The following is a 19,339-nucleotide window of genomic DNA, read 5'->3' on the forward strand; positions in this document are numbered from 1 at the left end:
CGCGACCATCAGTTTTTACACGAACCGTTTGAAGGTGCCGCTTTATCTACTTTAATATCATACAGTAAATAATCTCACGTGCTCACACGATAAATAACATTTGTTTATCGACACAAGTTCACAAATAGAGCAAACACATGACAACACGAATGATTAGATTTACTTAAATATAATAATAAAACAACAGGTGCTGTGAATTAAGCTCCTCTCTTTCGGTTTGGCGTTACAGTAGAGAGGGGGGGGGGGGGGGGGGGTCGAGTCTGTTTGGCTCTCATGACATTTTGAACAGGAACTAGATCGCCCACCACTACAGCACACGGCAGGACTGCATGTGCAGCTGGTGGCCGCATGAGGGCGCTGTAGTTCACATTGTTAAACGGAGCCACAGATTAAATATGAAAACAATTCAAACACGCAGCGACAACAATCACTGGCATTATCGGTGTCACTGTGACTGAAGAAGAGACAATACGGATAAAAGGTACATTGAATACACTGGCCTTTAGGGTAAAATATTGTATTAATTTTGACAAACATGATATGTTTCATAACATTCATATAACATGAATCAAGCAGCAGAGGAGGTTTGTGACCCTGTAGAAACCAAAACGCTCTGTTTTGGTGTGTGTCTCTTTAAATACAATGCCCCAATGGGATTTTTTTTTAAACTAAAATCCTACATCACAAGAAGAGCACAATAGAAAAGGAGCATTTTTCTATGTATTGTCAGACTTCTGCAGACCTCAAACAAAAAGACTTATTTCACATGTTGTGGATCAATAGACGCTCAGGTTACCTAAATACATTTTCAGAGACACAGTGAGAGTGAATTTTTAATATGTCCCCTTTAAACTTGTTGTGCTGGATAAATTATGATTTTTAAATGACTAAATGTGTTGTTGAATGTTTTTTTCTTGTCTGTAATTATTTTTGTTGTACATGGAGCTGCTGTGATGCGAGAATAACATTTACAGTATTTGTTATCTCTTCACTTCATTTCTGGGAAGAGTTTCTGTCGTTGCACGGTTATGTTCACAAACAACTTCTGTTTGTCACATTTATTATTTTTGTCCGTCTATATCTTCCTGTGAACTTCAACACTGTTCTGTTTAATTCTTGATGAGAACATTTGAATAACGTTAAGTAATATTGATGCACGAGTATTAATCATCGGATATGTGTTTCATAACAGGAGGAACTGAGATCAGTTCAGCGACTCCGATCAGAGAATGACGGACATGCACTGTCACACGCCTGTTAAATGATGCAAATGAATGCATACCACGTCTCTCCTACACCTCGTGCATGGCCTTTGTTCATTATCAGACTACCACAGTAGATATGTGTAAGAAAGACGTGATTATGACTGTGTGGGTGGAAACAAGATAGTTGGTTATAAGTCGAAAGAGTTACACTCCGGATGAGGCTGCTATTTATCCAAATCTGCTCGAATTCTGATAAGTTAAAACATCCATCCTCTGATCCGAGCTCCTCCTTCCTGTCAAATCTTCAACACAACACTTTAAGTTGCGTGACTTTTGTGCACAATGCTGTCAGTCTCCCATGCAGCTGCTCGGCCATAGAAAACCTTGTTATGAAGCTCCTGACGCCCAGCTGCCGAGAGGATGTGTCCTTCCAAAGTTACACAACGGATGATTGGCAATTCAGTCCTGTGCTGCTATTGCTCCGAGTCAGGCTGAAAACTAACCAGGACGGATTAATGTGGTTAAATTCTAAGAACAGACTTGAAGAAGTGGCCTCTTGTGGCAGCACTTCATTTTAAAGTTCTTGATGTCTTCACAGTATCTTATAAAGATACCCGTCTGTGGACGCAGTGTTTCCGCCTGTGCGTGATAGTAAAGGCAGCCGCAATAACAACACACTCTCTCAGAACGTCTTACTAACTTTTGTAAAATAAAAAAAAGATTAAAATCCTCCTTGGGGCACCTGCAGCCTCCCCGTTAGTGCACACACCCCACGTACAGAGTACGAGAGATCCAATAGCAGCTCAAGTTGCTGTTCGGATCACTCAACATGGATCAGACCGCACACGACGTGTGAATCATTCTCAGCACAAATTAAAAGTAAACTGTGTTTTAAAAATATATATTCACGGGGAGTTTTTTTTGTGTGAGATTGAGTTGTTGATGGTTGGTTTGTTTCAAATGAGACTTTTCCCTTGTTGAGTATGTCGATGCCGACACGTTTGAGCAGGTGCACTATGGATCGCCGTAATTATGTGAGCATCTGTGCAATCCGACAAATATTAACGGTTTCGGAAAGCTGAGACTCTCCGCAACTCACAAAAAAGTGTCATAGACGACACACTCGGTGTAAAAGAGTTAATGTCACCACTTCTTTATCGTGCAGGTGTCAGCTGTAACAGTCTGCTGTAATCTGTCGCTGCAAACTGAAGACAAACAAAACTGTCTGTTACAGATCGCTGTAAGGTAGCGCAGACACACAAACATACACTTAATGGATGTGTGTGTGTGTATCTTATCATTTCAGTCCTTCACAGATAAAGAAGGGTTACGTCCGCTTTTCATTTTGAGTTGATCAGAAAACAAACAAACCCCTGAGGACTGATGGGAGCCATTGCCCAGCAGTGTCATATGGGAAACTCATGAGAGTAAATACATCAGAATAATAAACAACAGGAGGAACTTTAAAAATACCTTTAACTCCGATGTTGCAGAACCCCATTTAATAATCCAAGTGTCCATTCCTCCAGGTATCAGGGACGGAACAGGCATTACACCTGAGAGAAATAAATCAGATATAAATGTAATCTCACGTTAACTGAGTCAGAATCATCTCAATGAAGTTGTCAACTGTTTTCAGTTCAGTTTGAGTCGCACTCATTTTAACGGCCAGCTGGTAAGCTAGCCGGCTAACACATCATCGCACATTTATAATGAAAAAGTTTTAAATGTTGAATTATTGTATTGCAGAGTTCGAAAAATGTAAAGGATAGGGCCTTTCCATATAAACCTTAAGCGTCAAACAATTATTTCCCGTGATTTAAGCAATAAAATAACCGTAATTTTGTCTTGACGCTAATGTTAGCAGCGCTAACGATGCGTTCATGGAGTGTGGAGATAATCGGACACAATAGCTTAAAAGTGGGAAGAATAAAGCGAAGGCTCTCTAAAGTATGGATAAGAGAGGGTGGGATCTGTTTTATTACACTAAAATATTAATAAAACAAAGTCACATTGTTCATTGACTATTAATCAATAAAAATTGTACTATTTAAATTTTATCTCAGTTATAAACATAGTAAAATTATTTTACGACTGTTTGGTACGAATTTACCATTACGTGCACGTGTTTTGAACACTACGATGTAACTTATCTTTTAATTGGCATCTTTGTTGTTCCTAAAATAAAACAGCTCATATCACATCGAAGTCAAAATATCGATTAACCGTCAGTATCTGAAAAGAACGAGCCCGAGGAGTACTTTGAATGTGCCACAATGTTTGACACAGAGGGGGTGTTCACGTGAAGTCGGAAAAATCAGACAAAACGGTTCGTTCGACTGAAAACACTTTTCTGAGTCCGAACAACTGAGAAAAAAAAAAGTTGTTGGACATTTTTGTAACCTGGAAAACGAGTCATATCAAACATCGGCTTGTTCCCAAAATGTGTTTTGATAAATTCATGTACTTTCAAGAAACTTCATAAAATGTATCAAAGAATAAATGTGTTACAACTTATTTAACATATTACATATTAGATTTTGGCAATAATATAGAACCCTTATTTATTTTATAAAATGTCCTGCCTCTTTTCACATTTTGGTATAACACTTAGACGGCATAGTCGTGGGACTTATTTTTGAGCACGGAAATCCGAGCATTCAAGGAGCACTTAAACGCGGCATAATGTTTGATACTGAGGTGCAGCGGCTGGCCAATAACGGCCAACTTAGCTAGCCTGCTAAGCTAATGTTCGCTAGCTTGTTTGCTTCCCGATCCCATAGTGACTTCTCAATGATCTACCGATTTCTGCACGTTTCTGCAGAAAAGTGTGGGAAAAAAAATAAAACCTACTCCAATCGATCAATCAAAGGTTTAAAGCCACGAGTGTTTTCCCCTGACAAGCGCAGAAATCGTTTATTTGAAGAAAATAACAAGAAAATCTTACTTACCTGCTTGTCCTGTTACTATCCGTTTACGACTTGATAACAACCGCCCCCCCTCGCTCCTATTGGCTGATGCTTCGATTCGAGGCTTCCCATTGGCTCCATCAGCTGTCAGTCTTCGCAAATGCCCGTACAGCGGAAATGTGGACGAAAGTTCATAGCACGAAACTTCATTATTCAAAAAAAAAAATAATTATGTGGTGAAATTATAAAATGTTTTGTTGAGTCTCGCGCCTTCTTTTTTATTTGTAAATGACTGATATTAATGCGCCATTAAATGAGTGTTGTTTACACCGCGCACATGCTAGCTACGCTCTCTCCAGCTGATGTATTTACACTCAATTTAACTACAACATCTGAGGTTTCTCATGCTTTGTCTCTCGGACTTTACTGAGAAATGAACCCCTGTTTTTTTTCTTACAGCCGAATATGCACCACAAGCACACACAGCAGATGACTGCAAATAAGTTTCTTCATTGTTATTCATGCGATCTGACCTCTTGCAACAAATGCTAAGACGATTTGCTGCTTGAATGAGATGTGAAGCTCTCAAAGTGGGACATGAGAGCCAAGGGAAAGCTTTCACTTAACAATACTTCAGGAGACACATGTGGGGAGGTTGTTGTGTATTGCTGGTCTGCATGTGCAGGATTTAAAAATATTCAGTGTTGAGGGCCCTGACATGCTCCCATCGAGGGGTTTCTTCACACTGAGTGGAAATGACCAGCAGTTCATGTTCCTGCAGCTCAGCAACACAGGCCTTCAATAAGAGGGAAGCTTTCTATATTTAGATCCACGGTAGCTTCAGTCACACACATTAGAAATGTGACAACTTGTCTTCACACATCTTTTAATATGATTTATAACTTAATGTACAGAACTTTGGTCCGCCTTGGCTGTTATAAATGTGCTATATAAATAAAGTTGACTTGATATTTAAAGCTGTATTTGCTGAACTGTTTTCATGTGTTGGCTTCGACTGATCCATCACTTCCTTTTTTTAACCATGTTATTAACACTGGGTATATTAAAGGTCAATGTTGGGTAGAAACATGTGATGTGACGTGGTAAATATGGACGACAGTGCAGGTCAGACTCTGATTCTACAACGTGCATCGAGAGAAACGTGTTCTTCTGACTGACACTTTAACTATTTAACAGCTTATAACAATATTTGTGCACAAAACAGATGAAGAGGATATAAAATATGACGACAACCCAGAAGTTAGTATTAAGGTTGTCAACATTTTCAACACTGAAATTGTTTCGTTTTGTCTTTTTTGATAAAATTCGACAATCTGGGTTATTTTAATGATCAATTGTGTCAAAAACTAAAGTTAAAACCAGAGAACTGTTTTTAAACTAATGATGGAGATATTTGCTCCATATCGGCACATTAAAGTAAAAATCACAAACTAAATGTTACAGTACAGAAAGGAAAAGCCATGCTCTCTAATTTGACTGAACTGAATTGTTAAGAGTCTTGATTATTCGTCCTCAGGCAGTATTATGTATCCTTCCATCTGATGGTTTTCACTGAATCCTGCCTCACTGTTTGCAGACATTTAATATCGCAGCAGGTCAAGGCTGAGCTGCTTCTACCTGCTTTATGAACACTTTAATAATCCACCATATTCACCACTATATCAACATTCATCTCAAGAATCTCTCACACAAATGTGTCTTTAACCGTCAAATGTTCGCCTATAAAACAATTTAATGAAGACTAATAACTATTTGTGCTGTGTATTAAACTGCTGTAAATATTTTCTACACACACATTGTCCCTCTTATAAATGAGAGGTGTTTGTAGCTGTGGACGTCTGGCTGCACTTTATAACACAAGCATCCCTCTCAGTGGGTGCTGGAGCCAAAAAACCCCTGTTAAGATGGATGGATGGATGGATGGATGGATGGATGGATGGATGATGGATGGATGGATGGATGGATGGATGGATGGATGGATGGATGATGGATGGATGGATGGATGGATGGATGGATGGATGGATGGATGGATGGATGGATGGATAGATAGATAGATAGATAGATAGATAGATAGATAGATAGATAGATAGATAGATAGATAGATAGATAGATAGATAGATAGATAGATAGATAGATAGATAGATACTTTATTGATCCTGAGGGAAATTCAAGAGCTATAGCTGTAAGAGGTATAGAAGCAAAAGAAGATCCGCACACCAAGAAGCTCCCCTTTAAAGGATTCATCAACAAGTGAAGTTTCGAGTCCACTTGTTCTCCCTCAGATCTGACAATTTAAGGTGAAGCCTCGTACAATTTATACTTTTTATTCCAAACCTTCCCTGAGTACACACTGCTGCAACACATCAACCATTCCTCAGGTGATTCTACTTTAACAAGCTGAAGAAATCTTCTCTCAACCAGAAGGTCGAGGGTTTCTGACTCTATGCACCATCCTCTCTCTACAATAAGAGGCAAAATAAGCCCCAAAATAAACCTTAAGAAGGAAAAGATAAGCTGATAAATGAAATAAATAACACGAATAATTTCAAAGCTGATGAAATAAAATCATTTAATACCACTAAGTAGTGTAAAATAAAACAGGCCTATATACAATCACAAGGTGAGCTCTGACAGAGGCGCTGACGTCACGACTCGCCTCCATCTTTTAAATTTTACAAAACATTTCCTCGTGATGTGTTTTCCTCGCTGCATTATTGATGCAAAAAGGTTTGTTTATAGCTGTGTGTGTGTGTGTGTGTGTGTGTCTGTGTGTGTGTGTGTGTGTGTGTGTGTGATGTGGACTCAACGTGTCAAAGCACAGTCTGGCTTTTGATAAGTTTTCCTGGTATGTCTCCATCTGGCCTCCTTATTCTGCTCTTTCCGTCCGGCTTCATCCCTCTGCACACACTCTCTGTAAATCTATCATGGACGATTTCATATCTGGATGACGATCGTGTCAGCATTCAAATTCTTATGTTATTGAGCTTCCTCGTCGAACCCGTCTGGATGTGTGTCGAGCTTTTGTTTTGTTGAGTTTATTTGGATGCAGAAAGGAAATAGTGAAGATTGGAGTGGAGGCCCTGAAACGCTGAGAAAACATCTAAATGTAGTTCCACTGAAGTGACACTAGAGGGAGCTGAGGCCTCACACTCATCATCATCAGGATACACATGAGTGAAATAACATCCTTATAGTGTTTATTTGTTTGCTGCATCAGATTGTATTCATTAGTGTTACTTTACAAACGTAGATGTAAAGAACATCATTTTCATCTGGTGACTTTTAGTGACAAATGTTGTTTTCACATCAATAATGCTGTGAGACTGCTGTCTGATGGGGCCCCCTTTGGGAGGGTTCCTATTTGCACATTCTGAGCCACCACTGTGGATTGTCAACCTGGAGGGGCCCCTTCTGGCCTGGGGCCCCACACGGCTGCCTGCCTTGTTTGTTGACGAGCAGCGACCCTGAACGGAGGTTAAAGGTCAAATGTTTCCCCCCTAATAAACCAGAGTAAATCAGTGTCCTCGCTCCTCTTCAACATGTGTGTGAAGTGTGTTGTTGTAAATCTCCTCTGATCCTGTATTTGATCATGTCTATAAACCCCTCTATTTCAGCCCTGCTCAGAACAGGCTGTTTCTGTGTCTGTAGCTTTAAATATGTAAATGAGCTGTGTCTGACCACGCCCCCTCTCTGGAAGGGCTCGGGTGTACTCGCTGCTTTCTGGCTCCATGTCCTATTGTTTACGGTGAGAAGGCAGACTCAGAGGGCAGAACAAACACCTAGCTGTGGGAGTGTCACCCACCTGGGGGAGGGGCTACTGCCCTTTGTGATGTCATGAAGGGAACATCTCCAAACGGCCTGTTTGAGCACACATTTTCTGAAAAGTGGAGCAGGCAGAAGACGGAGAGGATGGACTTTTCTCATCATTGGGGGGTTTGTAGACAGACTGGAGACACATGTTAGAGTTAGAGAAACATGGAGGAGAGGATTTTGCATATTATGTGACCTTTAAAATATATTACAATACTGAGATGTTTATTTAAGGCGACGCTATATAATATCACATTTCCTAAAAAATGAAAAAAGACACAGAGGGAACAAAACAGTCAATGAGTGTATTTATTTTTTATTTTTTCAGTCTTTCATTGTGTGTATCTGTGTGTGTGTGTGTGTGTGTGTGTGTATCTGTGTGAGTGTTTACGCACACAACAGCGCCGTCTCCTCTTCATGCAGGATCATTCAATTACAGACACACAGAGAGATAATAGACAACAAGGACTCTCATCAACATGATAATGTCCATTAACAAAAGACGTTGTTTTTTTTTCGTGTGTAACTCTGGATGACGTATTTGGTATTTTTCTGGCAACAATGAGATCTTCAGTAGAATACACCGTCAGCATGTGTGTGTGTGTGTGTGTGTGTGTGTGTGTGTGGGGGGGGGGGGTAAAGTAATGGATTGATTCATATTGACGTGTTTTTGCAGATCACAGTCGCAGTGGGATCTTCATGTGGATCCAGTTTGAAGACTTCTTCAGACAAAGATCTGTAGATGGCTTCATGCTGCAGAAAGACGTTAATCTCATCCAGACCTTCTCTGTGGAGGAACATGAGCTGGGTCCCTTTAACACGGTTAAACTGTTTACATATGAACTGCCTATTAAAGGAACCATGTTATGATGGTGATGAGCTCTCAGGCATGTAAATGCACATTAAGAGCTCGCAGGCATGGCAGCTTCTTCACGACTTTTGCTTCATGTCTTGACCTTCAAATGTGCACTTTGACCTTTTGAGACCTCTTCAGCTTCTCGACAGCAAAGTGCTGGAGTAAAAAAAGGGGTCGCCATGTAGAGCAGTCTGAAAGGAGGGATTTTATTTGAGTCTTGAAAAGTGTTGTTGTATCGTGTTGTTGCTTCATGGTAGAATGAGAAATGAACAGTGTGCATCGAGCGGGTAATCGCTGTTCTAACCCTCCGTGAAAGGTGAAGGTGTTCTCTTACGTGTCCTCCTTTTTTTTAGATTGGTCACACACTGTGATTGGCTCACAGATACATACATGTTCCCAGTTGTAATCTAGCGTTCCTGTTAAATGTCAATTTATCAAATATAGTCCAATAAAACGTCATCTGAGAATCTTTACATTTAAGTAACGGTATTTTTTTCTTCCTGTAAAATGATGACTCATTTCAAAATCAAACATTGGCAATGGTAGCAAATAAACGTTTTTGGTTCCCTTATGATATTTGATCTTAAAGGTTGGAGCTACACACATTGCAGTCTGTTGATTGGTCGGAAAAATCTTCCCTCCCCGTGAGACAGCGGTGATAAAGGACAAACAGGAAACGCACCATGTTTAAATATCCGTTGTGCGTTTGAAGAGAGTCATCTCAAAGCTTTATTTGTGAACCGTATCGACGACCTTGAAAACGCAGACCTTCCAACGAAACATTTACTAAAGACGGGCCTTGAAATGGCGATCTGAACAGAGCTGTCGTGAATGTCTTAAGACGCAGTGACGGCGAGCTTCAGAGAATTTGATGTGAGATGATTAAAATCACTTCTTCTCTTTGATCTTTTCATTTTATATCCACACTTCTCTTTTTTCTCCACTCTGAGTTTGGTGTCATTTTAAAATCCTTTCGATATCTTTCAGCTCGACCATGACCCCATGAGGTCACCACGAGGTCACCACATGAGGTCATCCCGTGGGGTCATGGCTCTCCGTTGCATCAATAAGAGATGTTTTAACATTCTGTCAAAATTTCCCTTAAAATGAATTCACACGTCTTTGGAGACCTGAATAGTCAACATATTTCTGTCGTTTATTAAATGAGCGAGCTGTCGTGAGGTCAGAGAGGGTTTAGAGGTCAAATTGAGGTCACGGTGGATGAAAAGGTTTATAGATTTTTCTCCTGAAAATTTAATCACATTGATGTGAAGCTGCAACCAAACGACAAGACAATAAGTCAGGTTCATGTGTTGGTCCTGGATGATCTGTTTCCTGTTTGACTACCGATTCCTCATTTTATTATTTGTTTGTATGTTTATTTATTTGGATAAATATGACAAGCAGAAAGGTTTACAGACCTATGCAGAGCTGGCTAAACACTGAAGCTACACTGTCCACCACATGGTGACCTGTGTGAGAGGAGGGGGCGGGGCCAGCTCTCTGTGATGTTTAGAGTTTAGACTGCAGTACTCGTTTTAAACACTAGGGGACAGAGCTACAGACTTTGTTGTTACTGATTGTCATCTTTTGTCGAGCTTGTAGTTCTTAGTCGGTGTCGCCCTAGAGCGCCAGCATGAAACCAAAACAAAGTAGTTTGGCCACGCCTCCTCTGTACTGAAGCCTCCGCTCTCCTCAGGAGACACACCTCCAATCCCTCTACACTCACGTTTGCATGAAGGAGACAAAAATGTCCTCTGCTCGAGCTGCGATCGCCCGTTTCCTGCGTTGTTGTGTTAGCATGCTAATGTTAACGCTCTGTAGCTAGCTTGTAGCGTCACATTGCAATCTAAAAACTCTTCATCCATCCATCCAATCAGTGAGTATGTTCTTCTTGTTGTTGAGTGAAACAGCTTTTATACACAAGGGGAGGAGCCGGCCGTCCCGTCCATGTAAACACAGCTCTGACAACAACACAGCCAGCAGGACTCCAGCTTCTCCCTCACTGTGGACAGTCAGATTCAGGGGTTCAAAGTTTGAACATGTCGCACCCGTCTTCCCATGATTCACTGGGGCGTTTGTGACTGTTGAACTCTTGAGAGTAAGATCATTGTGACTACAGTCCAATCAGGAGCTGACGATGAGTAACTCTCCCGAAGCGAGAGCGATAAAGATGAGTTGGTGCGATTCCATGAATATTCCCGCCCCAAAGCGAACTCTGCTGGCGGCCGGTGACTAAACCCAACTTCACATCTGATTTCAGCGCTCCGAAGAACGCTTGATCTCAGCACATATCAGGACCTCTTTTTAAAAATCACACTAAATGCTGTCAGAGTTACTTTATCCTGCATGTGTTTGACCCTCCGTTTCTCCGTGACGTCTCAGATCAGACGCAGCTCCGTGTTTCTGGTCCTGGGAACAGAGCTGTGAAAGCTCGCTCGGGCAGAAGGATCTTATTTAAAAGCTGCTGTTGCCCCCCCCCCCCCCCCCCCTCAGAGACGCACACACAGAGAGCTTAAAAGGATCACACGATGCTCAAAATGTATTTCTTGTTTGCTCCCGTCTCGGGGGAGCGTGGAGACAAATGGCTGCGTGATCCGGAGCGCAGCCTTGAGAGCGAGGATCCCAGAACGCCGCTTCACTGTGGCTGATGTGTTTTCTTCTTCGGGAGCGTCGCCTTAAATAAACATCTCAGTCGTTTGGTAAATGTTTCATTCAGTCGAATGCAACACACTGTTTATTTTTCTCTTCACATTTTTTTTCAAGTATGAAAACAACATTGAAAATAAATAACAATAAATAAGATTGTGAATGACGTGGTGACTCGGTCTGAACGTCACATGTACCACATGAGAATGAAGCTGTCAGCTTTCCATCGTGCCTCAAACAATCTCTGCTACCTTCTCCTGCTGACAGTCACCTTTGCAAGAAGCTGCATTTAAAATACTTTTTATGATCCAGAAGTTCCTGAACAGTGTTTGCAAACTGAAGTGAAGCAAATTTTTTCCACAAGGTGCAAAAACTCAGCGAGTCAAATCGAAAGCTTTTATGCAAGATGACTTTTTTTTTTTTTTGCAAAACTCTCATCGACGTTTAGAAAAGTAGGACAGTCCGGCAGTTGCTGTGTGTCGGAGGGTTAAACATCCTCGTTTCAGCGGCTGTGGGTTTGAATCCGATGCTCAGCCCTTCGCTGCATGTCGCCCACCTCCTCTCCCAACATTTCCTGACTCTCTTCAGCTGCCCTTCGAATAAATTAAAAACATACAAATAAAGGCGAGGAAGTGACCTCTGCATGAAGTGTTCACAATTCTTCTGTTAAAAAATAAAACCTCTCTCTCTCTCTCAGGCAGAATGCACTGATGATCAGAACGTTTGTTCCTCACCTGATATCAGTCCTGCACGATGGACTTTTTTATGTTACAGTAATGGGAGCATGATTTATTAAATGAACGTCATGAGGACTTAAAGAGTGCATCGCTCTAACGCCATTAGGCTGAAACACGTCGGCGTCTCTCCACTCTTATGTCTGACCTTTCCACCTCAGTCTCTCCCACACCAGAGTGTTTCTGTAAACGCTCCTCGACCACGCAGACGTGAGCTGCTCCGCTGCTGCTGCTGCTGCTGGGTTTGTTTCTTCGACTTAAAGGGACAGTTGTGTTTTTTTTTTTTACGTGAGAATATGATTCTGTTTCTTGACTCCAGCTCTCCGGATCGTGGTGACTCACGGACTGACACTCAGCCAACGCCATCTGAGGATGCCGTACCCACAACCGCCGTCGCCCTCATCCACGCACGGCCCGCTCCGACCTCAGCAACAACAGGAACGTCAAATCCTTCCTGCATCCCATTAATGTCTTTAACCTGCTCTTCTTTAAAGAGCGTCAGGATTAATTAACGATCCGTCGTACTTTGAAAACTAAATAATCCGTTAACGGTGGATATTTGTGAAAAAAAAAAGGGGGAAAAATTTGCTTCATATTTTGATCTGAAAACACTTTGACATTGAAGAAAAGGATAATCACGACGTTTCTCTTTAAATTAAAAACACAAAGTTCGGTGCCCAAAACTGTCCAGAAGCAGCGACACGCCAACGATAAATCAAGTTTGGAAGAAAACACGTCACTGAGAGAGGATAGAAGAAGAGATGATGATGTCAGCGTCATTTACATTTCTCAGACATGAGATAAAAAAAAGCACGGGTGCGAGGCAGACTGGTTTCGTAGGAATGTGGACCGTGAGCTCGGCGTCACGCGGCGTGACGTGCCGGTCAGATTCACAGTGTGTGGTTTTTGGTTTGTAGACTTCCTCTGCACCTCGCTTCTATTTACAACACATGGGTGAACACGGTCACAGAGAGAGGACGACTTTCATGCTTCAAGTCAAGCCAACAAAACGTGAACGTGAACGTACGAGAGATGAAAACCGTCCGCACAGATTCTCTGCACAGATGAGCTTTTTTTTTTGTGCACAAATAGACCAAATTTCACGACTTCCCCGCAGTAGCATGTATACAAACCTCGGTCTTCTTGTTGTTTGTGTATTTTGTTTATATTTGGTCTTTTATTGGAGGGATAGGAGCGATGATGAGATTCTGGGCGGAGCCTTCGAGCGCCTCCAGCCTCTGCACACGGTGCTTACGCCGACCTCCCGTCCACCGCCGCTCTCAGCAGGGTGATTTTTCTAAAGACTGAAATCCTGGAGTGTGTAAAACGTTCTGTAAAGTTTTTAAAAACAAAACCCGCCCCCGACTGAACAGAGGAGGAAAGCACGACACAAACAGAGGAACACTTTAAAACCACACGACGTCTGTGAGGAGAAGATGAAAAATCAAAGTTTCTCTTTCGTAGCTTCGTTTGAAAAGTCCGGTGTGAGAATCCAGTTCAAGTGCAGTCCTGCAGCACGAGCTCCCAGTTTTCCCACTGATGTAAGACGATAAAAAAAAAAAAAAAATAATAATAATCATAATGGAGTGTGCGAGCAGGAATACAACAGTGTGTGTGTGGCAGGCGAGCATGAAAGGACATGGAGTGCTGTACATTCACAAAGTCACACAGATCCAGACGGGCTCCGATTCACCAACCTCATATTTCACAAAGTCTGCAGCGTCCTCTCTCTCCTCACCCCCCGACGACTTTCCCCGGGAGGTGAGTGTAAGGTCCCTCTCTCTCTCTCGCTCGCTCGCTCGCTCTGTGTTTCAGTGATGTGGCAGAAAACGCTGACCGCGCCAGGTTTGTCCCTCACAGGACGGACGCAGCGGCTGCCGTCCCTCATAGTGACGTGGACTGCTTGATGCTGTGAAAGCTGACCCGGGACGGGGACGTGGGGATGGACATGGCCTGGGTCATCCTCGCTCGGATGGAGTGCTGCTCCTGCCAGCGGTGGAAACGCTTCCTCACGGCCGACCGCACCTGTCGGAAGAAAACCAGGGAGATCAGGAAACATCTTTCAACATGAACCTATGATAGATGACGTACACTTTAAAGACTGAAAAACATCAGCACAGACGTAGAAGGCTTTTCCAGCGACGTAGGAACTCGTTCCCAAAGTTTAGTCGGGTTAAAATAAAGAAATCTGATCTGATCGGACAGTTTCCCGTTTGATCCGTGATCCTCGATGTCTCCTGTTGAGCATCAAACAAAACAGGCATGCACTTCGATATCCTGCTGTCATAATTAGGACTTCCTGTTTACTTCCTGTTCCTCCCCCTGCAGTTCAGTGAACCGTGACCCGAGTGTGACTTTTCTTGTCATAGTTTTAAATATGTTCTGTGTTCATATCAGAGCCTGATATCGATGTCAGAGAGAGAGAGAGAAAATCTGACATCTCAGTTTCCTCTTTCTTCCATCTGTGTGGACAGATTTAGATTTAGAGACTTCCAGTTTTATTCCCTTTAAAGGATTTTCTTAGACGACTTTCCCCCCTTTTTATGAGCGTGTAGCATGTTGTGAGCGTGTAGCATGCTGAGTGTACCATGTTATGAGCGTGTAGCATGTAGCATGTTATGAGCATGTAGCATGTTATGAGCGTGTAGCATGTTATGAGTGTGTAGCATGTTATGAGCGTGTAGCATGTTATGAGTGTGTAGCATGTTGAGCGTGTACCATGTTATGAGTGTGTAGCATGTTATGAGCGTGTAGCATGTTATGAGCGTGTAGCATGCTATGAGCGTGTAGCATGTTTTGAGTGTGTGTAGCATGTTATGAGTGTGTGTAGCATGTTATGAGTGTGTAGCATGTTATGAGTGTGTAGCATGTTTTGAGTGTGTGTAGCATGTTATGAGTGTGTAGCATGTTTTGAGTGTGTGTAGCATGTTATGAGTGTGTGTAGCATGTTATGAGTGTGTAGCATGTTATGAGTGTGTAGCATGTTTTGAGTGTGTGTAGCATGTTATGAGTGTGTAGCATGTTATGAGCGTGTAGCATGTTATGAGCATGTAGCATGTTATGAGCGTGTAGCATGTTATGAGCGTGTAGCATGTTATGAGTGTGTAGCATGTTATGAGCGTGTAGCATGTTTCATGTTTCTGTTCTCTTTGCAGCCACGACGTGCTAAAAACCTCTTTATGGAGGATTTAAGAGGTTTCCTCCACTCTCATCTTAAAATCAATCGACATCTTCCTTCCTCCGCAGACGAAACAAAGACCTGATTTAACTTTAAAAGATGTCATGAACCTCTTTTTAACACTTTCATTTTCACGTCTTATCGATGGCTTTTTTTCTTCTGGCTTAAATCATCAGATTTCCCGTCTCGGTCTGACTTTGCTGCTAAATGTTTTTCCCTTCGTGTCGACTGTGACTCGGCGTCTCTTTTGTTCATTGGTCTCATTTCTCGCTCCTGATTCTCTCGGCCTGAAACTAAACACTCGATCAATATCCTCTCTGAGAAACCCACTGTGGATAATCCCCGCTCGGCGCTACAACGCGCCTCCTGATGAGATATTCATTCATCATGTGTGCCGGCTTAGCAGCGGCACCTAAAGGGCAGCAGTCAGCTGGAATTACATCCACACGTTTCTCCAGGAATAACTTGTAAGATAGTGATTACACCGAGATGAGACGCCGGCTCTCACTGACTGAAACGTCACATTATATAATCCAGATTATCACGCAGAAAAGGTCGAGCGATAACGTCATTACGAGCGCCGTGCAGAAACATGGAGCAGGATTTCAGAGCCCAAAAAGGTATCGACCGTCTGGAGCGCGATAAAGACGTCCCTGAGGAAGAAAGAATCTCTTAAAGGGACAGAACAATTTATTCAATCAGCTTCCTACAAACATCACTTTTCTCTTTAAAGGAAGAATGTCGACTTTTTCATCCAGTAGGTGTCGCCCTCGAGCTCCAGCATGAAACCAAAACAAACTTCTGTTTGACCAAGCAAAGAGCCGTTAAAACACCTGAAGAAGAATATTAATACTTTTTATTTACAAAGTGCTCTTCTGTCTTTTCATCACTTCCAGACGAGACTCATCGACGGCTCATCGTCCAAAACAAACTAAAATATGCATTTTTTATTTACGTTTTTCCATTTAGCTTCGTTTTGTTGTTATTGATTGTGCGTGCATGTAAATGTGTTTACTCATCGGGCGTGTAGCGAGGTTCTATGCGGGGTCGGGTCCAAGGGGAGGGGCTTGAGAAAGGAGGAAACAGACTTCATGGTTTTCTTTGATTTACAATTTTTATGCCTCCATTGGTCAAATAAAAACCTTTTATCACCAAAAAAAATAATAATAAAAATATCACCCTCACACACACCTACACACACCTACACACACACACACACACACACACACACACTTCTCCTCTAGCGTTAGCATCTCAAGTCAAATGTCTTGACATTCATTAAATTTGTTTCACACCTTCACCCCCCCGACACGATGAATTTGAATATCTGCCGCGATCACTTAACATTTCATCGAACGTCGTCGTCGTCGTCGGGTCGAGTTGAGGATTTGGGGAAAGAGTAAATGCCTGCTAATGTCATCCTCTCTGCGTCTGTTTCATTCAGTGCAGAGCGACACTTTAGACTCGGCTGAGTAAATGTCAGCGACTCACTGAGCTGCAGACTTTGATTTACTGAGGAGGGGATTTCACTGCTGGAGCCTGAAAGTTTACAACATCTGTTTCACTCCCATTCTGCCATTTTCTGTTTGTAATAAAGAAAACACTCAAACTATGAAATCAACGTTTTTCTGCGTGGAAACATCTGCAGCGATTGTGCAAAGAGGGACAGAGGAGAGAAGGAGGTGTGTGTGTGTGTGTGTGTGTGTGTGTGTGCTCTGCGATAGAAACGTTAAGGAGGACGGAGAAGTCGGCGCTCTCGATGGCCGTCACAGTTTTTATGATCCGGGTTGAGCAGCAGCGTGATCATCAACAGACATGCTGCTCCGCCTGCATGATCAATAAATACAAACACTCAGAGTGTGCTGAGCGTCTCCAACCTGAAGTTATGTTTCCGTCTGAGCGCTCCTTTGCTGAGATATAACCCCCCCCCCCCCCCCTCCTCCCCCCCTGCATGGATCACATTCATTTACTGCCACGGAAAAAAAAACTTTCAAACAGGAAATCTGTGAATTTCTGAAAATATCTTGTTTCTAACATCTCTTAAAGAGGACATATTATTTTACACACACACACACACACACACACACACACACACACACAGGTGGAGAATATGTCGTCTTTAAAATCAGGACTCTCAGGATCAACAGGATGAGATATAAAGTTTGTTTTTAACCTCCTTTAATGACTTCCACTCTCCTCGCTGTTAAACATCTGTATCGGCCGTCTGATCATTTAACAACATGCACAGTGGTTTTCCTGCATGCATGCCTGTTCGCACGTCTCCCCGCTGATCGCGGCGTGGAGCCAAATGAAAGCTGACAGTGTCATCAAGCGGCTCTTGAAGTGATGTCACTTAAGCTGCTGCATGACAAGCCGTAATTGGGCCTTAAATAAAAGTGCTCTGAGCTTCATCGCGCTGCAGAAACACACAAAAGGGAGAGCGAGAGAGCGCCGTGGATAAAGCGTGCCGAGCGGCGTGCTTACCTCACTGTTCAGGAAGCAGTAAAACACGGAGACAAAGAAGCCCTGTGAACGAGAGAGGGACAAAACGTCAACACGCTGAATCACACACACACACACGCTCCGCACACGCACACGCCCCAACGTGTGTGCAGAGTTCAGGAGCGGCGCTGAGCGTACCTGAAAGGACTCCAGGAAGGAGTTGAAGTATATGAAGACGATTTGAGAGATTTCGTCTTCGCCCGGGTTTACGAAGAAAAGCATGTAAGTGATTCCCAGGAGAGGAAGGAGGACGAGCGTGGCCTTCACGGCTTTCCTGCAGAGAGAGAGAGAGAGAGAGAGAGAGAGAGAGAGAGAGAGAGAGAGAGAGAGACAGAGACAGAGACAGAGACAGAGACAGAGACAGAGAGGAGGCGAGGGATCAGACGAGCACGACGGGGAAGCGTTCTGTCTGCAGGTTCATTCAACACACCTGTACTGGATGGTCTCTGACGTGGTGGAGGCTCGCAGCTTGGTCATCAGGATCCTCACGATGTTGAAGAGAAAAATGAAATTGATCTGTGGGGGAAAATCAAGCAGTAATTAAAGACTTTTGGCGGCTTCATGGGCCCGTTTAGGCTCCTTTACGATCCACACATAAATAACTGAGAGCAGAATCCAGAATCCCAAACAGAGCTGCAGACGTGGAGCTGGGATAAATATGAGGTCTGTAGTTTCACCTGGGCCACAGAACAACGTTGTGCTGATCATTTAAGGGAAGTGAAAACGGAAGTTTCTCTGTGAGCGACGTTTATCCCGTTTAATTTTTTTAATCACTGATCGTTGAATCCTCCGACTGACGTGCAACGTCTTTCCACGTCCCAGACGTCGAAGATTTCCAGCCACGGTCTCCGAGCAGGATGAATGCTCGCTCAACACACCACGGCTTCCACCCAGCATGAGCTCATGATGATTTGGAGTTTTTGCATTTGTTATCAATTCATTTCCTGGTTTAAGTTGTGTCTGTCAGATCCGGCTCCTTGTGTGTAAGCCCCGCCCCCCTGTGGCTCTCGTTCGTAGTGTTTCCTCGTGTACCTCGGTGCCTCGCCTGCTGGATTTGGAGTTGATTTTTTCCGACCTCCGTGTTAAATGTGGATCAACTTCTACTCTCCTCACACATCTTCCCAGTGTTTCTCCTTTTTCAGACATATATAAAACATTGAGTAGCCCCCCCTCCCCCCCCCCCCCCTCGTCTATTCTGCAGAATGGATGCACTTCATTTTCTAAGATATTAAAAAACACTTCCTGTTTGTTTATTCTAATAACTAAACTCATTCGAGTGCTTTTTATGAAATATGGATTTTTACTGCTTCATTAACTCAGTCGAGAATCCCGTCTGCGTGTGTGTGAGTGTGTGTGTGTGTGTATGTGTGTGTGTGTGTGTGTGTGTGTGTGTGTGTGTGTGTGTGTATTGTAAATGCTGATATGGCTTTAATAATGAAAATGAGATTACACGTGCAGCCCAAACTTCAGTCTGT

The 19,339-nt window shown here is 42.8% G+C and overlaps 1 protein-coding gene across 1 annotated transcript in view; it reads right to left on the reverse strand.

The window, feature by feature from the left end:
• Positions 1 to 13,576: 13,576 nt before the first annotated feature.
• Positions 13,577 to 19,339, reverse strand: part of LOC306842495 (corticotropin-releasing factor receptor 1) — a 24,864-nt gene continuing 19,101 nt past the window's right edge. The window contains exons 7-10 of the mRNA XM_079372801.1: positions 18,295 to 18,380; positions 18,003 to 18,138; positions 17,847 to 17,888; positions 13,577 to 14,209 (exon numbers count right to left, since the gene is read on the reverse strand). Of these exons, the coding sequence (XP_079228927.1) occupies positions 14,069 to 14,209; positions 17,847 to 17,888; positions 18,003 to 18,138; positions 18,295 to 18,380 (405 nt within the window). The 3' untranslated portion in view covers positions 13,577 to 14,068. The remainder of the gene's footprint in view (positions 14,210 to 17,846; positions 17,889 to 18,002; positions 18,139 to 18,294; positions 18,381 to 19,339) is intronic.

This window comes from Symphodus melops (genome assembly GCF_947650265.1).
Source record: "Symphodus melops genome assembly, chromosome: 21".
Taxonomy (NCBI): Eukaryota; Metazoa; Chordata; class Actinopteri; order Labriformes; family Labridae; genus Symphodus; species Symphodus melops.